General features: G+C 46.2%; 1 protein-coding gene across 6 annotated transcripts in view; it reads right to left on the bottom strand.

Annotated features, from left to right (window-relative positions):
- The window catches only part of MIMS1 (mitochondrial inner membrane scaffold 1), a 202669-nt gene that overhangs the window by 172973 nt on the left and 7836 nt on the right, over positions 1-21860 (bottom strand). For 3 of the 6 annotated variants that reach the window (XM_086965560.1, XM_086965563.1, XM_086965564.1), the window contains exons 2-3: positions 10397-10582; positions 7589-8073 (exon numbers count right to left, since the gene is read on the bottom strand). In XM_086965560.1, the coding sequence (XP_086821686.1) occupies positions 7589-8046 (458 nt within the window). In that variant the 5' untranslated portion in view covers positions 8047-8073; positions 10397-10582. The remainder of the gene's footprint in view (positions 1-7588; positions 8074-10396; positions 10583-21860) is intronic. The other 3 variants (XM_086965565.1, XM_086965566.1, XM_086965567.1) reach the window with 1 other exon arrangement.

The following is a 21860-nucleotide window of genomic DNA, read 5'->3' as shown; positions in this document are numbered from 1 at the left end:
GAGTAGATTTTTTCAGAAGAATGAAGTGGCGTGGGGCAGGATAGAGTGCAATGGTGTTGAGTGTGATGGCATAGAGTAACGTGGTGTAGAGTGCAGTGGCAAAGAGTAACGTGGTGCAGAGTAGATTAATGTAGCATACAGTGGATTGGTGTAGAGTGCAGGGGCATAGAGTTGAGTATTACAGAGTAAAGTGCAGTGGCATACAGTGAAGGGGCGTAGAATAGATTGGAGTGGCCTCGAAGAAAGCAGTTTTATAGAGTGGCATAGAGTGCATTGGCATGTAGTAGAGTGGTGCAGAGGTGACAAAAAGGGTGGGATCGCTAGGCATTGATACAAGCATTGGCATAGCCAATAGGTCCCGCCTTTAGGAGCTTATAAGTGTTTAATTATCCAGCACAATATTCTTGGTGCAACAACATCAAGTGCTGCATGGCTAAACACTTAGAAGGTCCCAAAAGGCGAGACCTATTGGCTATGCCAATGCTTGTTTTTCCAGCTTTCAGCTGTGAAGGCAAACATCCATTGGGAAGATGCGGTCGAAGATTAATCAAAAATGTTAACATAATCTAGCACCCGTGGTGAGGAAGGCGTTGTAGTTCCTCAGGCTCCTCGATCGAGGCCATTGCCGGCCACATACGCGTTGTCCTGACGTGGGGGGAGGGGCTTTAGTTGTTTCCAAGCAAGGAGGACAGTATTTAGGAACCAGCGGGCAGGAGTTACAATCCTACTGGAGAAAACAATCCCTTGCCTAGTCTTAGAAATAGCCTGATGGCTTCAAGCCAGCATGCTTTTTAAAAAGTAAGATGGACCAGATTGTGAAACAGGAGAAGAAAGCATGGAGAAATCACAGAAAATTAAAGATGATGGTCTCCATAGATTTTCCAGAGAACCGCAAACTAATTAATCGCTTAAATACCCTTCTTTAATGTACAGAGTTTTGTGAGAAAAAAAAGAAAAAAAAAGAAGCTTAACATATCCTTTGGTCCCTTCAATTGAATTCTGTTTGTTTCGTCAGTTGCCAATAGGTGTGCTTAATCAGAGTGAATGTTCTTTGCAATTTTTATTCTCTGATGCTAGTTTGTTTGCTTAGACCCAGTCTGTGTTGTCTGTGTGCTGCAGCAGCTGCCTTTTTTCGTACTGTACATGCCTAAACTGGTTTGCATGATGCTCAGTACCTAATCATTTGGGCCTCTGGTGGTAACCTGTTTAGAGATAGCCTATAAGCAAAAAGGACGTTTAACATATAGTGCAGTAACAGTGTATTTGCAGAGATGGTTACATCTGCTCTCTGCCCCCACACAGTTGCTGGTGGTAGCTCAAATCGCATTGCCCATCTGCTGTGAGATATTAGAAAGTGGCACCCAAGAGGAGTGTCATCACTTCTATGTGCCATTGACATTTATTGCATTTTCATGCTGGAAAAATATCTAAACTACTCTTGTCAGTTGCTCGAAGGGCACTTGAAGACTTCAGAGAAAGGCCACTGGTGCTGATGTGTTGGGCTGTAGCACGTAACTGAGCAATGATCGTGATCATTTAAGGCATAGTTTTGGGCTGACAGGCGTCATAAGTAGTTAAAGAGCTGGAGCAGTGATATAACAGAACACAATAACATAAATAAAAACAAAATATCCATGAAAAGAAAATAACACATCCCAACAGGACACAATGCAAAAAACAATCACAACATAACGCATACTATCAAGTACAGTACAACATAGCAATAGTACAGCACAAATAAACTAAATTAAAACTACAGAACACATCAAAACCAATAGAACAAATAAGCAGAGATAGTCTTGCCACATATTACCACCAACACAAACCTGCTTTCATGATGTGGTGGTAGAAGATGCTTGCACCTAGCAGACTATTGGTTTTGATGTGTTTATTTGTGCTGTATAATTGCTATGTTGTACGGTACTTGATAGTAAGCGTTATGCTGTGATTGTTTTTTGCATTGTGTCCTGTGGGGATGTGTTATTTTGTTTTTATTGATGTCTTAGCACCAAGGTGATGAAATAGCAGGAGTCAAAATGTTTAGTGATGCAGTGGGGTGTCGGAGAAAAGCAAGCCGTGAGGCCAGCAGCAGCAAGTGACTGAAACGAAACGAAACACGATCTTAATGTACACATTTTTCATCCCAAAAGAACCGTGGACTTATTGCTGTGACTGAACAGTCAGATCAGCTGCATCCAGACACAGGCAAGCCTCTGATCAGCAATATTAACGTTAATTAGAAAGTACTGACGTTTTTCCCGAGTTTTTAGTGTGCTGCAAAAGGCATTCTGTGTAATGAGGAACGGATTGCTTGATGACTTGGTACATCCCAAAACACGTACATGTAGAAAGGCAGACATTTGTTTGACTTTTGGGCCAGGGTTAAGCAGCAGTGATTGACTCCAATTGACAAGCATTGAGCCATGACGGCTTAATGAGATAAGAAAGGCAGATGGTGCGCATGCATGCAAGCTTTAGGCCAGGAAAAGCTTACGGGTAGCACTTTTAAAACCCCCTTACTAAAAGTCGAGCAAGCAGCAGCGCATGCGCTGCTCTAGGCTCGACCTAAAAATGCAGGTCCCGAGACTACTGAAGGAAAGACTGAGGTCTTGATTGAGAATGAATTATCTAAGCATGTCTAAGTATGGGGGGACAAGCTGGAAATAAAGGGACTGCGTTGGTCAAACCACATGCCACAAGGAAGATGCTCAGTCAGTCTTGAATATAAGCAAACAAAGCATTAAGGCAATGGCTTGCCACACAGACAAGAAATGCACCACATGGAAGTGATTGGCGGAGTGTGTGCATAAGTGACCTTCCAGTGGAGGAAAGTCCTAAAAGTTATTATTACAATAGAAGCAAGAGATCTCTGGAGCCTGGGTGGTGTGCTGGGCTGCAGATCAAATGACTGTGTAAGAGAAGTGTCCTTCGGGGATCTCACTTATTTGTGAAAATGGTCTTCACTGCCAAAATGTACAGGATGAACGTTCCAGAGGGAGGAGCCAAGAGTATGGAATGAATTAACATAAAATATCTGACCAATGCAGCATGGCTTTCAGCAACCAGCATAATCAGGGGTCTCATTCTCCATTATGGCAATTGCAAGTTAGCGACGGAGAAAGGGCTTAACAGTGAAGTTTGCAGACCATAAGACATACAGTCTTGAACTTTATTATTTCTCTGGCTGCGAACCAAATATGTAATCAGTACACTTCAAGCAGAGGTTAAAGGAAAGCAGCATGGTTATGTACTGCTTAGAGTTTAGTCATAACTGTGGCAGGAAGGCACCTGTAGAACACACTGCAACATACAAATGTGGAGAGGACTGCAACAAGCATCATGTCAGTCTTTCAAGAGAAAAACAACAGTTGCAGGATAACTAAGTCCACCTAAATGGTAGAGCAATTTGTTTCTGACGGGCAGAACCCTAAGAGTGAGGTTAGCAACAATAAATTGTTATGTAGAGAAAGAGACCTTCATGGTAAAGGTATGAAAGCACACAGTTTAAGGCTCCTACTCGGCAGAGTTTTTATAAATTATCTAGGCTTGCATTTGTTAAAAAGAGAATGGGGATGTTTTTCCAAAACGGCTTTGCCAGAGAGCAGTGAGACATTCATGGAGATGCCATTTACAGAGATTGCTTGGTTTGGGTACCACCCTCCCCCCACAAATAACACTGTGCTACCGAAAGAACTGCAACAAGCAGTAAAGATCAAAAATGTGACAAGTGAAGTTCGAGGAACAAATGAAACAATGGAATTGTGGGTGAAGTAGCAAAATGCAGGGTGTGATAAAATTCACAAAACGTAGAATGCCCATTTGGGCCAGAAAATAAAAGCTGCTTGGAGAGGCAATAAGTACTATATTAAATAAAACTCTTAGGTGCAATCTGGCACCAGGGTGAGGCTGCCTAGAGCATTTTTGTCTCTATTCATCTCAATACCCATTTATTCTGTTACAAATGGTTAACAAGCATTTGCAATGCAATAGGTCTTGCATTAATTAAGTTTGAGCTATTGGCATTGCTAAATATTGCAACACCAACTGCAACAAAAGTCTATAAATTGTAGGCCAGAAAAATGTGTATTTATTTTTGTAGCAATGGTGGCATGCTGCGCTTTAGATGAATATGTTTAAAAGTAAAAAGCGCCATACTGCAATTGCTACAATAGTTAATTGTGGATGCGTTAACAATTGATGTGTGCACTGATGGCTGGTGGTGTGTGACCCTGTAGAAATTGTGCACTGATGGCTGTGTTCCTGGTGGAAGTGTGCACTGCTGGCTGGTAGTGTGTGTGCCTGGTGGAAGTGTGCCCTGACGGCTGGTGGTATGTGTGCCTGGTGAAAGCGTACACTGACGGCTGGTGGTGCCTCTAGGAAGCTTGGAATAGCACATTAGTGCCTCCAGGCGCTTGTGATGGGGCTGTAGTGTCTCTGGGAAGCTTGCGATGACACTGTACTGTCTTTGAGAAGCTTAAGATGGCGCAATACTATCTTTGTGAAGCTTGGGCTAGTGCATTAGGCCTTCAGGACGCTTGGGCAGGCAGAGGAATCACTTTATTAGCCCCGGTCTGCAGCATGGAGAGAAATAACTTAACAAGGACAAATTAAGCGGAATCGATAGTTGTATGTGTGATTCTGTGATCAGGCGCCCAATCCCGAGTTTATGGGAAAATTTGAATTATTTGCAACCCAAGCTGTATCTCCGCAGTCCGGCCCCATCCCCAAAGGGGCTCATTGAGCCTTCCTCGCGCCTACATGAAAGGGGAATTACAGGGCAACAGCAGATGGAGGAGAGGCGGGGCTGAGAGTAAAGCAAAGAAAGGTGAGAAAAGGGAGAACATGAATAGAAAGTGGTGTGAGTGGGAAGAAGGAGAGAGAAGGAGGAAAGGAGGAACAGAAAAAAGGAATGGTTTAGGGGTTAGATGACAGCTATCATCAGAGGTAATTATGTACAAAATGCCGTTCTTAAAAGCAAGAATGCATCTAGGGCCAGGACTCAGAGTCTTTGCCGATAGGATTCTGTTTAAATGACATTAAATGACACTCACACACAGTCAGTCTCACAGAGCCCAGCAGTGAATCTATGGCCAGTAGATGGCAGCAAATGTATGGGAATGGATTTTTTCTCGCATTAATTCTTCCAATTTAGTTTGTGTTTTATTGATTTTGGGGCAACGTGTGTGCTCTGTGAAATAAATATTCCCTTGGTCGAGTGCTTGTCCGTGCTGAGCATCTGAGCTGGTATCCTTATCCATAGCCTTGTGTACATACATGCTCTCAGTACTGTGGTGAGGTGTCTTATCCGGAAGTTCAGTTTGTACCAGTCTTGTAGCGTTGATGCGGTGCAATGGTTTTAGTTCATTGTTTATTTATATGTAGTGTATTGTCATTTCTTTATTCACCTGAAGTTAATATGTTGGTGCACAATGCCCGTTTGTGTCGTGCAGTGGATAGGCGTGCTTGCTGGTAATGTATTTTATTATAGATCACTGCAATTTCGATGTGCTTTTTTCTTTAAATTAAACAATCTTTATGTGTGCTTCGTAGTTGTCACCTCACCTGTGCAAGTGAACTTTTGGGCTAGCTCCATTACCCTGGAATGTTCGGAAATTCATGACTTGCTGAATAAGGCCAAATATGCCCATGATTAAATTTCATGGTATTGCTCAGATTTTCTTTTAAGAATAGTGGGTAAATGATTAACAGAACAGAATGCTAGTCATGACTGAAAGTTTATTAAAGCAGATGGGCTATCTAATTTTAAATACTCGCTGCTAAAAAAAAAAGACACGCCTCCTGTAGATTTTTCGTGGTGTTCCTTTCATTCATATTTATAGCGTTTGCCTACGAGCGGACAGCTATTTAGACATCATTTTAGTCGGATGCGGGTCGACGTTCGGTATAGTCTGCATTTTATTCTAAACGGCACTTACGAGATGGCAGTTCATACAAGCACTGCAGGTAAATGGCCGCCGCATTCCACTGTTTCCCATTCCCGCGTGTAGTGCTTCACAGAGATCTAGCAGCGATATTAAAGTTCACGAGCCATCGTGTCTGTTGCGTGTTTCTGTGCTCCTAAGCGGAATAGTCCTTCTGGTCACATACTTATCAATCACCATCAGCGAGAGCGATTGCACGGCGGAAAAAAAACAAAAAAACAAGCTGAGGCTGGCCGGGCGCGAAACCGAAAGCACGGTGGGAGCGCACGAGACGCCGTCGCCGTGAGCGTGATCATAGTCTGTCCCAGCGCAAGCTGAGGATCACGGAGAAGACACGCAGAGCTCTGAGCCTGAATTGGATCCTGCTGCCAAGACTGACCCGCTGCGGAGGGAGAGGGACACGCGGAAAGAGCCCGGTGAGTGGGAGAGGGGGGGCAGAGAGGGAGGGGATATGTGTGTGCACGCGTGTGTGTGTCTGTCGGTGTGCATGCGTGTGCGTGAACAGCATGCTGTAATCGGAGGGCGTGTTCACACGCGTGACCTGATCCGATTTTGTCACGCTGCGCGTGCCCATCTCTTGTCTCCCTTTTGGCTCTTTGTAAGCAAAGCTGACGGCTATAGGTCTCGTGGCGAGAACGCGCTTCGCGCGCTTTCTTCAGAGCGAGACCTAAAAAGAAGGGGCTGGAAAGGCAGATCTGGCTAGCCACTGTAGATGGTTTACATATTTCAACCAAATCGGTGGGGGAGAGATTCAAATACGATGCTTTGATATGACAGCTTCAGTAGAGGATCAAAAGCTGCCTTTGAGTGGGATAAAACGTCAGGTGTCAAATGCTGTGCTGGATCAGGCCGAGAAGGAAGTAATGTTGGATTAAAAATTGAAGATAAGGGGGGAGGGGTGGGGGGAGGTGAACGGTCTTCACTAATTTGCCCCTGTGTGTGCGCCATGGGATGGAAAAGATTGACATGGAAGGAGTTGATAACGGGTAAGGGCTGAGAGAGCATGGTTGAAAAATTACTATTAAGGGGTAGTGGTGTGGGCGCGATATTAAGTAGCAATTGTAAAAGTGGTTAGCTGTCCACAAGATAAGTTCTTAATCTTGAGAGATCTCTGCAAACAGAACCTTTCATTGTGATTTAGCTAGGCACTGCACTTCAGAAAATGCTGGAGGCTTCCGCAAAGACTGAAAGACTGCACAGTCCATTTTGTGTTGCCATCTAACAGAACAAAGGGAATAGAAATATTGATGATGAACAAAATGGGGTTTAAACTCAAGGCACTGAGGGGTAACCAAGGACAATTTTTATCTGTAATTGATTGGTGAATGGGGCACTAATGATCTTAGAAACAGCAGTGAACTATCCAAACATGTGGTAAATTGATAAATATAGCCTTCACTGGGTGCCCACAACTACATCCGAAAGTGTATGTGTATACTCCCTTATCTCGGTTGAAAAACAAAAATTAATCCACTAACTTGATTCTTGATTATTTACATCTTTCCTGCATTTGATTACACATATTTTAAGCCTCACCTTCCCACCATATTTCCCTTTAGGACAAAAAGGCAAGCCAACAACATTACAAATAAACAGAGTCCAAGAAAAATAAAGCATACACATGATCTACCTACACATGTACTTACTTCATAGCTGCATAGTAGAAAGATCCAAACCAGATGGTGGATGTCACAAGATGCACTGGAATCAAAACTTTACCGTACTGCTTAAAAGTTCTTTTGAACCTTTGGAGCAGAGAAAGTGATCGATCTTGCAATGGGTCAGTCTCCCCTACGTTAAGTTTCTCCCCGGCATCAGTGGTGCTTTCCGATACAGGCTCTTCTTTGACACCTGTGCCTTCTACAGTGGTGGGCTTTTCGGGCTCCTTTTGAAGTGGGTTCTTTACAGGAGTCTCGCTGTGTGGAGCAGATGAATGAAGCCTCATTTTTTGGGGTCCAAGGACAACAGTCATTTGATGCCCAATGACTGCTGCATCTGGGAACCGCTTTAAGCACCAGCCCTGTTGAAACTTACTGGTTTGGGAACATACCAAATATGCATTGTCAGTGTGGTGGATCAAAGCCTGCAGAAAGCGTCGCTGCATTATGAACTATGGTATTGGTTAGGACCCCTAAAAGAGACAAAGATGAATGGATAAAGTGGCCACACTTGTTTTGCGTTTATTTCACAACACTTGAAAATAATGAGTACCATTTTTAGGTAAACTGAGTGCTTAGTCAAGGAAAAGAGCAGCAAAGTAAAATACACATGGAAGTATATTTTGTATATGCATCGAATGTGAACAAAAGCTTGCTTCCTGCTAAATAAACTGGTATCTTTGCTTAACTGTAACAAAACCCTAACCTTTTACATACAACTTTATTTAAACAGTCATCATTGTTTCAACTAATAATTGAAATACCTGGAATATTGAAGAAGCGAGAAAATGCATTATAACAATAAACAACACCTCATTCCGTTACATGAAAGATAATCATTAACTTTCGTAGTCATAAGCAAGATTCACAACATTTTAACAGTATGGAAACATGCCCCTTCCCGGAAGCGTTATAAATGACTGCCAACAGCTTTTCAATAATCCTGTAGAGTACAATAAAGCAAAGCAAGGAGCGAAAATGATATAGAATGTTGGAAAGGGACTTGGTGCTGAACTGAATAGCGTACCAGCATTCTATAATACTTGCAATATGTACATCAACCATTGCATGCCAATTTAGCATCAGAAATGTTCTGCAGATGACTGCAGTAATTAGTGCACCAAGAAGTAAATTACATCAAGAACCAGTATCATGGAAATGTTCATGTGAGTGAGGATACTGATGTGTTTTATCAAGGAACCCGATTCAATATTGTGACTTTATGCCCCTATACGGCTATAAATCAATAATATCCCTATAATGGCATAATAATCAGATCCATATTTTAGTAAATCGCCCTTGCAGTCCAAGGCTCGGCAAAAGCTACTTCCTTGGATTCCTAGAGAGCACACCGAGTTCTTTCGACACACCAAACCTCCAGCAGCCTGGGAAAGCCCCACTTGCTTTGTTTTGATTTGTAATAGAACTTCTGCGAGCACTGTAAGAACGGCCAGTTCTTAGTGACATCTTAATTGATGTCTTATGTCCCAACCTTACGTCAAACTCGGCACCTTTCAGGTATAAATATACCAACGTTGCCTTAAGCAAACACACGGTGGTGATTCTGGAGCAGAGCAGCTAATCTACTTTCCGAGAGCCCAGCATAAGCGAGAAGCCCACGGATGCTGCCCCTCCTCTTTGACGTGCTGAGAAAGACGCTGTCTTTTCTCCTGCCGAGAAAATCCAGCTCCGGCGTTTCCAGTCTACCCTTGCGGGTGACTGGGATATCGGGTCCTGAGAGGGAGATACCAGACCTCCTACATTCTATTCCTAAGGTACAGTGCTGACTAAAACCCTTAGAGAGAATTCTTGAACAGATCCTTGGCAACAAACCTACTTAACTTAAACTGCTACTTACTTACTCCTTCCCACGTATTAGGCTTAAGTCAGGTACACCGGGGTAGGCGTATTTTAGAAGCACTAGTTGAGCACGTTAGCCTATGTATATATGTTTTATCCATTTTAAAGTATCTTATGGCTAAGAAACCATATCAATGCTTTTACAGTATTATTTCATAATACTCCTTTTACTGTACGTACTTTACATTAAGTATTGCAATTGTGGCAATTCATTTCTCTTGCATGAGAAGGAAGACTGCTCAATAAATAATACCTTTTATTGAAAACGCCCGTCTCTCTATTCTCTACACCCTGGTGAAATTAAATATGCACAACTGACTTAGTGAAATAGCTGTCTATCGTTTCACACGACTCTAGAGATTGACTCTTATTCTGAGGGAGCAAAGTTGTAATGTTTATGCGGTTGTCGGAAGCTGAATCCCTTCTGGTCTGAGCCAGGGAAGCTGATCACTTCCTATTCAGTCAAGAAAGTTTCCAGTGACCTCTGAGCTAGCTGGCGCAAACCTAAATTAAGTCTAACATAGTCAGTAGTCGTGACCTAGAAGACCTCAGTCCTACATCTACACTGCTGTTTATGTTATTCTAATGCGCAGGGCCTATAGGGAAAATAGGAACTACACTACAATATAATACCTAGGTGAATCCACAATCTGGCATGAAAAAGGCTAACATTTCTGGCAGAGCAGAATTCTTTTGCTTTGTGCAGAACAGACTACACACATACACCCCCCCCCCCCCCACACACACACACACACACTTCTCACATCTAAACTGCTATGCCTTGATGGTGCTAACTTCCCTAAGACAATGCATGACGTTTGAAGAATCAAATATGCTCTTCTTGTTCTAAAACACGTGCTGAATTGCATCCCAAAAAGAATCTTTAAAAAGCCACATAGACTACAAGGTAATAATACAATGTAAAGAATGTCTTACCTTCAGCTTGCAAACGGTGCAGAGTGCAAGATCAGGGCTAGAGGTAGATTTGCAATTCCACAAGGCACAAAGGAAGAGTTTGGTCAAGAGATGTTAGTCACAATTCCAATAGGATACTGAAATGCATGTTGGTGGATATGTGCCTGGCTACAGTATTGTAAATCTTTGTCCGGCAAAGGCATGGAGCTGAAGCAAGAAAAAGGAACCATGAGATATGAACAGCAAGACAAACTTAAGGAACACATCAAGACATACACTGGCAAAGTCAACAGGCCTGGGCTCGGCAAGTATGCATGTTTTGCAAACAAACAGAATGGAACTTTAAAGATTAAGAGTAAATTAAAGTAAAAATGCAGTCTTTTAAAGGTGGCGTTAATATGCTTTAAAAAACATAAAGCAAAAACATGAACCATTGTGGGCCACCAGTCCTGGCACTGAAGTGCACTATTTTATCGGTAGATGTGCACACATGATCAGGTTAAATAACATTGCTCAAAGTGCAATCCAGTCAATGGATGAAGGGGGATGACTCTGTGGTCCATGCAGTTGTGAGTGGAAACAAAAAAACAGGGCTGGAGCAAAGTATTTTTTATCTATGATTTTATAATTACACGCGCCTGGTTCATCCTATGTGTTGGACCTGGCTCTTTTGGCAGGTTCACCCCGAGACTTTTTGCTTTTTCCTAGCCTGTTTCTGTGACCTGGTGTTGGTGATTTTAGGCCTCTGCGCACTTTTTCACTGTGGTACTGTGTAAAGTGCTTGAGCTCTTTGTGTATGTGTGGTGAGTGACCTGCCCTCCCATAGGAATGAATGGGGAATATGTATGCCCAAGGTAGTTCCTGATGTGTGGGGAGTGCAGGGTCGAGTTTGATATGTACGAACTCGGGAGATTGAATGCTGCGTAATGATATATGCGGCATGAATGTGTCTAGTGTAGAAGTGCCACTTTTAGAAGTTGGCATATTTGTGTAATTTGTGTCTGGCGTGTGATTGGCTGGTGAGCCTGGTCCAGGAGTGCCTGGTCCTGCTTGTGGATTGACTGTCTGGTTTGAGGGTGACAGGGGCTGGGGAGCCCCAGGAGGTTGTCTGAGTAAGCCAGTGGATGAAAGGCTGCATCTGCTGCCAGGGAAGTGGGAGGAGATGGCACCTGGGAGTGAAGAGGGCTGTGCCTGCCTGCCACAATGCTGGCTCCACCTCCTGCTGGGCGACTGTCGCCTCTGCCCCTCACACTGAAAGGAGTTCCCTATAACCAGTTCTAGCTGGTTCTCACACTGCCTGCACCCTTTAGACAAAGGATTTTACAGTATAAAAAGGGGCTGTGTCCCCTTACAATTTGTTCTTGTTTTTAGACTTGAATCTGCCAGGGGCGTGCTGCTGCTTGGGCCCAGGGGAATCCCTGGGCCCTGCCCAGCCCCTGGGTGCCTGGAGGACTTCTTGGGGACCCCTCTGCGTGTCCTGGAAGGATGGGGGACTTTGCTTTGCCCTGGATTCCTGCTGTTTTCCTGGACTCTGGAGACCTTTTACTGGGTCCCCTTTGCTTCACCTTCCTGAAGGACTGTGTGGAAGACTTTTGGGGCACTAGCGCCTGAGGAGCACTTTAATTGTACTTTTTTGCTGGACTTGTGGACCTTTACTTGTCCCTAGCGCTGGGAGTGCTTTGCTTTCACCCCTAGCGCCTGGGGGCGCTTTATCTCTGATGTTAGCGCAGGGAGCGCTTTAAATTTCCTTTAGCGCTTGAGAGCGCTTCATTCCTGCTCTAAAGCGCCTGGGAGCGCTGTGGATTGTCATTTAGCGCTGGGAACGCTTTATTTACTTCGCAGGTGACCACCCTGCTTATGGTGGCCCTAGCGAGTGCCCACCTCGCTTATTTGCTATTTTTTATATTTTTACTCGAGGGAGCCCACTCCTCGGTTAATTCTCCCCCAGCCTCTGATTGCCTGAAACGCGCTGCCCGCGGCGACCCGGAAGTGCTGGGCCGGCCGGCCAATCCTAGCGCGGCCCCCGGAGAAGGACCGGAAGTCCCGCCCTCGGGGGCTGCGGCACGAAGGAGGAAGGCTGCTGGTGCTTGCGGGGCTCCCGTGTGCTGAGGGAGCCCTGGGAACGAAGGAGAGCGTGAGCCAGTGAAGGCCCGGTCCCGAGATGGGGGACCGGGTGAACAGAGAAACGGGCGTTTCGTAAAGGCGGGGCTCCCATGAGGAGAGAGAGCCCCGCCACGCCGCCGCCGAGGAGAGAGCCGCAGACCGTGGAAGCATCCACAAAAGCCCGTTGAGTGCCTGCAAAGGGGAGGGGGCAGTCGGGGCACATTGCCGGTGCCCGCCCCTCCCCTCCAGTGCAGGGCCTGAGTGGTTGGGAGCCCGTGAGGCTCAACGTGGCATACTTATTGTTTAAAGCCCTAAGAGGGCTCGGGGCATTGCGTGTTTTAGAGCCCCGTAGGCTCTCCCGATGACCCGTGTCCTGCCCTCTGTCTGGGGGGGCATAGTTGGTGAAACAGGGCGCCCCGGTTGACAGTGGGTCGCCCCAACGCTATTTTAGAGCCCAGAGAGGCTCAAAGGCCCCATTGATCTCGAGCCCAGAGAGGCTCAAGGGGGCACAGTTGTTTTAAGAGCCTGTGTGGCTCCAACGTTGGGCACGTGTTATGCCAGAGCCTGTGTGGCTCCAACGTGTGAAGAGTGTTTTCAGAGCCTGTGTGGCTCCAGCAGTGGGCGCAGTTTGCGCCTAAGGGTCAGTGAGGACCCTGTCGCAGTTTGGACTCTCAGCTGCCCAGCAATTAGTGGGCAGCTGCACCGTTTAGGTCTTTTGAAGTTCCCAGGTGGCCAAGCAATTAGTGGGCAGCTGCACCGTTTAGGTTTTGCGCTAGTGGCGCACCCCTGACTGGCGCTGCTTGGCAGCGCGGCCTGACATTCTGGACACAGGGCTCTTTAGTCCCTTTATTAGATGGGGGCTGGTATGTGAATTCTGCGCAATGTGATTTCTATGTTTTTAATAGTAATTGCTAAGGTGTTCTTGCACTATTGAGTTATGTTCTGGCACCTCTGAATGTGTTTATGCATCATGTGTCTTCCTTGATTTTTCACCTCTGAATGTTTTTATGCATCATGTGTCTTTCTTTCCCTGCGCTGCACCTCTGAATGTTTTAAGCGTCATGTGTCTCCTAGAGCTGCACCTCTGAATGTGTTTGTGATGCATCATGTGCCTTGTTCTTAACACCGCTGAATGTGTAGGTTTATGCATCATATGTTTCCCTTTACTACTCCTCTGAATGTATATTTATGGATCATGGGTAATGTGTTCTTTTCTAGACCCCTAAACGCTGTGTGAAACTTAGGTGGTTGTCCGTACACCTCTGAATGTTTTTAGGCATCATGTGTTTTCCTTTATTACTCCTCTGCATGTGTTTCATGCATCATGGGTAATGTGTTCTTGTTTATACCCCTAGGTGCTGTGTGATACTTAGGTGGTGGTTCTTTTTAGTACAGGTGGTCCTAGTGAGGTCCTGGTTCCTGTTACCAGTGGTTACTGGCTGTGTGCCATAGTTGCTAATTTGTGCTACTATGATTTTTATTCTTTATTCTAGAAGTGCTATTTCTGATTCTGACAGTGGCCCACGTGGCCCTGTCTCCTGTAAATAATCCCTTGTGAATATTGCCCGTGCCAGTTGGCACCATGTATTTTGTGCGATACTATCTGATGTGTTTTTACAATACAAAAGTTATTTTATAATAACCTTGTGTGGAATTCCTTTTGTGGTGTGCCCAGGATGTTGTTACTGTTGTGTGCTGGCGCAAATGCTTTACACATTGCCTCCGAGTTTAGCCTTACTGCTCGTGCCAAGCTACCAAGGGGGTGAGCAGGGGTTATCCTGGCATGTGACTCCCTTGCCCTGACTAGAATGGTGGTTTCTGCCTAGCTTTGGCGTCAGCCTTAGCCAACCAGAAATAGCCAGTTCTAACATTGTTGGTCAGCGGTGTGGATTAGGACTTGTGTTTGCGCAGTGCCACAGCGACAGCTGGCTACATTACAAAACTCTGCATTTTTTAGGTAGTCACATGTTTGGGATTATTGTTTTTGATTTTTGTTTTTCCTCAAGAGTGTCATTTTCAGAATGTGTTTCTGCACTTTATCTTTAGTGGCAGATGAGAGAAAGTGACAGGGCGGGACGCCAGTAGAGGGGGAGGTTCCCATAGATTAGGAATCCCTTGCTGGGTCCAGTGCCCAATCCCTGTTCCTGTTCCTGTGTGGGTAGATGGAAGAGAGGGAGTGTGGAGGAGAAATGACTAGCTCAGGAGGGTGGTTATCGCCTGAGTGTAGTGTGTGTGTCTGGATTCCACAGTATGGTAGGATCCAGTGGTGGCAGCTTAAATGTGTCCAGTGCGTGTGAAGTCCCATTCCCAGTTCCCAGAGTACGGTGCCTATTGCTCAGTAAGAGGGGTACAGGTTGAGAGTCAGGGGCAGTGAGGAACTGTCTCACCAGTCTGGAGGGGGAGTGTGTGGATGAGTGGTGTCTTGAACTGGAGGAGTTGGTGTGAGTTTTTTTTTAAGGAGCTTGCACGTGAGGTGTACCTCTGGTGGCGTGCAGGAGGTCCTGCAGAGGCACTGGACAAGAAGGTGGATGTTTGGCGGTGTGCTAGATGTCTTTCAGAGGCATTAGGAAGTGAACCTAGAAGTAGTGGCGTGTGTATCTGATGATCCTGTGAAGGGGAAGAGGTTCATGTGTAACCCCGCTAGGTCCCAGTAGGATGGTAGGGGTGTAGGGGCTCACGCCCTGTCTCAGTGGAGGCGGAGTGAGTGTGGGATGGTGTGTCCCACGTTGGCCCGAAACCCTATCTCAGGGCCTGGAGGGTTCCCTAAGGGAGCACCAGGTCAGGGGCCTAGGCTGTACATACAGGTCATTTGAGGAGGATCTTCCTGTGTCTAGAGGACGGGGAGTTTCTGTAACCAGAACTCCGGCGGTCCTGATGTTGGGCAGCACCACTCCTAGTGGAGGGTGCAGAAGTCCTGGCTCACTGAGCATTTGACCGTCTAGAGTGCTTGACCATTTGTGGGGCCTCTGGAGGTTGTTCCCCGAGGAGGGGGGGGAGGCCAGGCTCAGGTTCAGTCTGACCTGGAGGGAAGGGCATCTGTACTCAGTGTCCTGACCGGTTTGGGCTTCTAGGGGTACCGCTCCAAGGTGGAGGGTGCAGAACTCTGGAAGGGGGTGCAGAGGGACGGTGTACTTCTGACCCCGGTGCAACCTGAGGGTTTAGATCCTCGGTTGGGAGATTAGGAAGCTTCCAGGTCAAGAGGGATCTCTACCAAAGTGGATCAGCTGAAGAGACTGAGGGGCCTGCCCTTGCTGTGTGATCTGGGGCTCACCTGCAGTTTGTTGTTTCCACTAAGGTAGAGGAAAGGAGACTTTGCTGTGTGCTGTGTCCCCCCACCTGCTTGAAGAGGAACTGTGCTGTGTGCTTTGTACCTCAGAAGTGAAATAGTTTCCAGGTGGTAGACCAGTGAGGGAGTGAGGTCCTGATCTGGTAGGAGAAGAGAGTTCTGGTTTGGAGGTAACCAGGTGGGTTCAGAGTGGCTAAAATCCGGAAGGTGTCCCTGCCGTGCGGGTCCGTGTTTTGTCGCCCCAAGCAGGGAAGCCCATCAGTGGAGTGATTGGTCTACCCTGCGTTTTGGCTGGAAGGGGGTTGTGTTGGACCCGGCCCTTTAGGCAGGTTCACCCCGAGACTTTTTGCTTTTTCCTAGCCTGTTTCTGTGACCTGGTGTTGGTGATTTTAGGCCTCTGCGCACTTTTTCACTGTGGTACTGTGTAAAGTGCTTGAGCTCTTTGTGTATGTGTGGTGAGTGACCTGACCTCCCATAGGAATGAATGGGGAATATGTATGTATACCCATGGTAGTTCCTGATGTGTGGGGAGTGCAGGGTCGAGTTTGATATGTACGAACTCGGGATATTGATTGCTGCGTAATGATATATGCGGCATGAATGTGTCTAGTGTAGAAGTGCCACTTTTAGAAGTTGGCATATTTGTGTAATTTGTGTCTGGCGTGCGATTGGCTGGTGAGCCTGGTCCAGGAGTGCCTGGGCCTGCTTGTGGATTGACTGTCTGGTTTGAGGGTGACAGGGGCTGGGATGCCCCAGGAAGTTGTCTGAGTCAGCCCGTGGATGAAAGGCTGCATCTGCTGCCAGGGAAGTGGGAGGAGATGGCACCTGGGAGTGAAGAGGGCTGTGCCTGCCTGCCACAATGCTGGCTCCACCTCCTGCTGGGCGACTGTCGCCTCTGCCCCTCACACTGAAAGGAGTTCCCTATAACCAGTTCTAGCTGGTTCTCACACTGCCTGCACCCTTTAGACAAAGGATTTTACAGTATAAAAAGGGGCTGTGTCCCCTTACAATTTGTTCTTGTTTTTGGACTTGAATCTGCCAGGGGCGTGCTGCTGCTTGGGCACAGGGGAATCCCTGGGCCCTGCCCAGCCCCTGGGTGCCTGGAGGACTTCTTGGGGACCCCTCTGCCTGTCCTGGAAGGATGGGGGACTTTGCTTTGCCCTGGATTCCTGCTGTTTTCCTGGACTCTGAAGACCTTTTACCGGGTCCCCTTTGCTTCACCTTCCTGAAGGACTGTGTGGAAGACTTTTGGGGCACTAGCGCCTGAGGAGCACTTTAATTGTACTTTTTTGCTGGACATGTGGACCTTTACTTGTCCCTAGCGCTGGGAGTGCTTTGCTTTTACCCCTAGCGCCTGGGGGCGCTTTATCTCTGATGTTAGCGCAGGGAGCGCTTTAAATTTCCTTTAGCGCTTGAGAGCGCTTTATTCCTGCTTTAAAGCATCTGGGAGCGCTGTGGATTGTCATTTAGCGCTGGGAGCGCTTTTATTTACTTTGCAGGTGACCACCCTGCTTATGGTGGCCCTAGTGAGTGCCCACCTCGCTTATTTGCTATTTTTTATATTTTTACTCGAGGGAGCCCACTCCTCGGTTAATTCTCCCCCAGCCCCTGAGTGCCTGAAACGGGCCGCCGCGCTGCCCGGCGACCCGGAAGTGCTGGGCCGGCCGGCCAATCCTAGCGCGGCCCCCGGAGAAGGACCGGAAGTCCCGCCCTTGGGGGCCGCGGCACGAAGGAGGAAGGCTGCTGGTGCTTGTGGGGCTCCCGTGTGCTGAGGGAGCCCTGGGAACGAAGGAGAGCGTGAGCCAGTGAAGGCCCGGTTCCGAGATGGGGGACCGGGTGAACAGAGAAGCAGGCGTTTCGTAAAGGCAGGGCTCCCATGAGGAGAGAGAGCCCCGCCACGCCGCCGCCAAGGAGAGAGCCGCAGACCGTGGAAGCATCCACAAAAGCCCGGCGATTGCCTGCAAAGGGGAGGGGGCAGTCGGGGCACATTGCCGGTGCCCGCCCCTCCCCTCCAGTGCAGGGCCCGAGTTGTTGGGAGCCCGTGAGGCTCAACGTGGCATACTTATTGTTTAAAGCCCTAAGAGGGCTCGGGGCATTGCGTGTTTTAGAACCCCGTAGGCTCTCCCGATGACCTGTGTCCTGCCCTCTGTCTAGGGGGGCATAGTTGGTGAAACAGGGCGGCCCCGGTTGACAGTGGGTCGCCCCAACGCTATTTCAGAGCCCAGAGAGGCTCAAAGGCCCCATTGATCTCGAGCCCAGAGAGGCTCAAGGGGGCACAGTTGTTTTAAGAGCCTGTGTGGCTCCAACGTTGGGCACGTGTTATGCCAGAGCCTGTGTGGCTCCAACGTGTGTAGAGTGTTTTCAGAGCCTGTGTGGCTCCAGCAGTGGGCGCAGTTTGCGTCTAAGGGTCAGTGAGGACCCTGTCGCAGTTTGGACTCTCAGCTGCCCAGCAATTAGTGGGCAGCTGCACCGTTTAGGTTTTGCGCCAGTGGCGCACCCCTGACTGGCGCTGCTTGGCAGCGCGGCCTGACATTCTGGACACAGGGCTCTTTAGTCCCTTTATTAGATGGGGGCTGGTATGTGAATCCTGCGCAATGTGATTTCTATGTTTTTAATAGTAATTGCTAAGGTGTTCTTGCACTATTGAGTTATGTTCTGGCACCTCTGAATGTGTTTATGCATCATGTGTCTTCCTTGATTTTTCACCTCTGAATGTTTTTATGCATCATGTGTCTTTCTTTCCCTGCGCTGCACCTCTGAATGTTTTAAGCGTCATGTGTCTCCTAGCGCTGCACCTCTGAATGTGTTTGTGATGCATCATGTGCCTTGTTCTTAACACTGCTGAATGTGTAGGTTTATGCATCATATGTTTCCCTTTACTACTCCTCTGAATGTATATTCATGGATCATGGGTAATGTGTTCTTTCCTAGACCCCTAAACGCTGTGTGAAACTTAGGTGGTTGTCCGTACACCTCTGAATGTTTTTAGGCATCATGTGTTTTCCTTTATTACTCCTCTGCATGTGTTTCATGCATCATGGGTAATGTGTTCTTGTTTATACCCCTAGGTGCTGTGTGATACTTAGGTGGTTGTTCTTTTTAGTACAGGTGGTCCTAGTGAGGTCCTGGTTCCTGTTACCAGTGGTTACTGGTTGTGTACCATAGTTGCTAATTTGTGCTACTATGATTTTTATTCTTTATTATTCTTTATTCTAGAAGTGCTATTTCTGATTCTGACAGTGGCCCACGTGGCCCTGTCTCCTGTAAATAATCCCTTGTGAATATTGCCCGTGCCAGTTGGCACCATGTATTTTGTGTGATACTATCTGATGTGTTTTTACAATACAAAAGTTATTTTAGAATAACCTTGTGTGGAATTCCTTTTGTGGTGTGCCCAGGATGTTGTTGCTGTTGTGTGCTGGCGCAAATGCTTTACACATTGCCTCCGAGTTTAGCCTTACTGCTCGTGCCAAGCTACCAAGGGGGTGAGCAGGGGTTATCTTGGCGTGTGACTCCCTTGCCCTGACTAGAATGGTGGTTTCTGCCTAGCTTTGGCGTCAGCCTTAGCCAACCAGAAATAGCCAGTTCTAACACTATGCATGTCAAATCAATCCTGTGTAAGGATGAATTCTGGTATTGCTCATTAGATATGGGTGACAGCCCATTGAAGGATGGCTTATTATTCCACTCCGAATCCTTATTTTGTGAACAGACAAATTAGAACAATAGTTCAACATTAGGGAGTTTAATGATACCCTATTAGGAGGGTCGGTGGGTTCTGCCACCAAACATCTGAGAGAGGATTGTGTGGTGATTAATTGTAAATATCCTGCACTACCAAGACGATTGCTTCAAAGCTTTAACATGCAGCATACATAAGAGGAGGGTACAAGTGTTGTACCATTAGTGTTATTTTCAAAGGCACTGCAACCAAATTCCAGGGCAAGGCCTCCTTTGTCTGCGGCAGCAGTAGAGAAACCGTCTATCTCTGAGTAGCGTGCTACTCGCCGAAAAAGCGCTTCAACGTCTCATCAGGGGTATTAAGTGCTATATAAATGCAATTACAATACAATACAATACAATGCTTACAACAGATTTCTCCTCCTGGCCAGTCTGGACAATAATGACTGACTTCATTTCACCCATACACGTACATAAAAGGAACAGCTCTGGCAGGTATACCCACCCATATAAAATGGGAATCCAATTAGTATCCCACATTAAGATTTGTTAGCTGGCACATAGCAGGTATCAGATCCAAGTGGCTCAACTTTATAATACAGTATGATGTGATCATGCTACAGGAAACATGGGCGCAGGACTACATTTTTCTGCATGGGTACGAATGTTTCTGTGTACCTGCTAAAGTCTTTCCAGGGCAAAAATCACAGGGTGGGTTAGCTATCATGATCCGCATTACCAAGCTATTCAGGGCCACTCCTGTACCCTTAAAATACCGGGAGATCCAGGTCTTGCGGATAGTGGCGTCAGGTGATTTTATTTTTTTCTTGGATAACGTTTATAATTCTGTTTATGGTTCTGGCTGCCAGATTGAGACTATTCGAGGTGTGGTCTGTTCTTGAGACTAGACCCCTCTCTAAACTAAAATGTTTTAATGTGGTATTGGGAGGGGATTTTAACGCCAAGATGGGCCGGACCTCTATTACTCTTGACCCTTTTGTGCGAGGCGATACCTTTCTTTGTCCGTCAGTAGTGGATGAAAGAGGCAGAAGGTTGATTAATACGCTTGGCAAGACGGATCTCCTCAATGTAGGAACTATTGTAGCATTGACGTCAATTCAACAAAATGCCTGGAGTAGCGGAAGTAACATTGAACACCATTTGACCTTTACTTTGCCTCAAACACAAATGATTTACATACTAGCACATTCATACACTTTTGTGCACATTAAAACTCTCTCCCGCAAGCATATACATTTAACAACATTTTTTACGTACCTTAGCTTATCTTACATATAGGGTCATATTCCAGCTAATGTACTCCATTTTTTATTACACTAATAGTGAATATTATTATTCACTATTTATATAATTTAAAAAATGGACAGAAACCAGGAAAGTGGAACGCCAACCAGCATCCACTAGAAAGAGCTGCTCCTGTGTTCCAGGCACTAATTGTGCCACCTCTGAGGACAGGGGTCACAAAAGCAGTGCCTGGGGTAGCACTGGCAAGCCAGGGGTCGCACATGTGACCCCTAAATGACATCCATGTATTGTAGGACAACCATTTGACCTAAAACCAATGTTTGTGGGCTGGGGAAAAGGATCAGTTATTGACTATATCTTCATCTTAAGGTCTTCGAAAAAAAAACGTATGAGCGGGAGGTTCTTTTGGAGACCTGCTACAGTGACCATAATCTTATTGAAGTTGATATGTTTAATACTGGAGGAAGTTCTATTTGTAATTTATTCTCATAACCTTGAACCCAAGAAAATCTTTTTTCATGTGTACTGGACATATATATTTCCTCCTAAGGAAGGGGGTAGAGACAGAGGAGAACTCTGTTTTAATTGCAGGGGACAGGGCTTGCAATAGTATTCATCATATGTTGTTGTTCTCACTGGGAATCCTTAGAATGTCAGGAGGGATTAGGGCAGTTCCTCAGAATTCCAATAATGAGTTTCAACAAATTGGCCCAGGAAGGGTTACTCAACTTTTGCCAGCATCTCAATGACCAATTTGAATGTTCTGTGTCAACCGTATGTTGGTTCCAAATACTCTCTTGAATTTTAACACTTTGAAATGGCCTTTGTGCATAATATGGCATTATATAAGACTTAATAAATAGAAATGCAGAAACCTTCGTTTTTAAGTGCCTAACATGGAAAAATTGGGTCCGCCATCAATTTTAAAGTTTTTATGTTTTGAACACACAAGGTGCAGAGACTTCCTAATATGGGGCAATGCTATAAACTGAGTGCTATACTACATACTAATAAAATCCCGTCCCCTTTGGTATCAAGAAAGTGCCACTTAATTTGCATCCATTGGGTAATTTCAAGAAGGCAAACTAACAGCGTTCAAGGGCTAGTCCACAGCTGAATCGGCTATAGTTAGACCATGTAAAAAATGAA

This window comes from Lissotriton vulgaris, chromosome 4_1 (genome assembly GCF_964263255.1).
Source record: "Lissotriton vulgaris chromosome 4_1, aLisVul1.2, whole genome shotgun sequence".
In the NCBI taxonomy this organism is placed as follows: Eukaryota; Metazoa; Chordata; class Amphibia; order Caudata; family Salamandridae; genus Lissotriton; species Lissotriton vulgaris.
The sequence above is the reverse complement of the archived record's forward strand: the minus strand, read 5'-3'. Positions and strand labels throughout refer to the sequence as shown.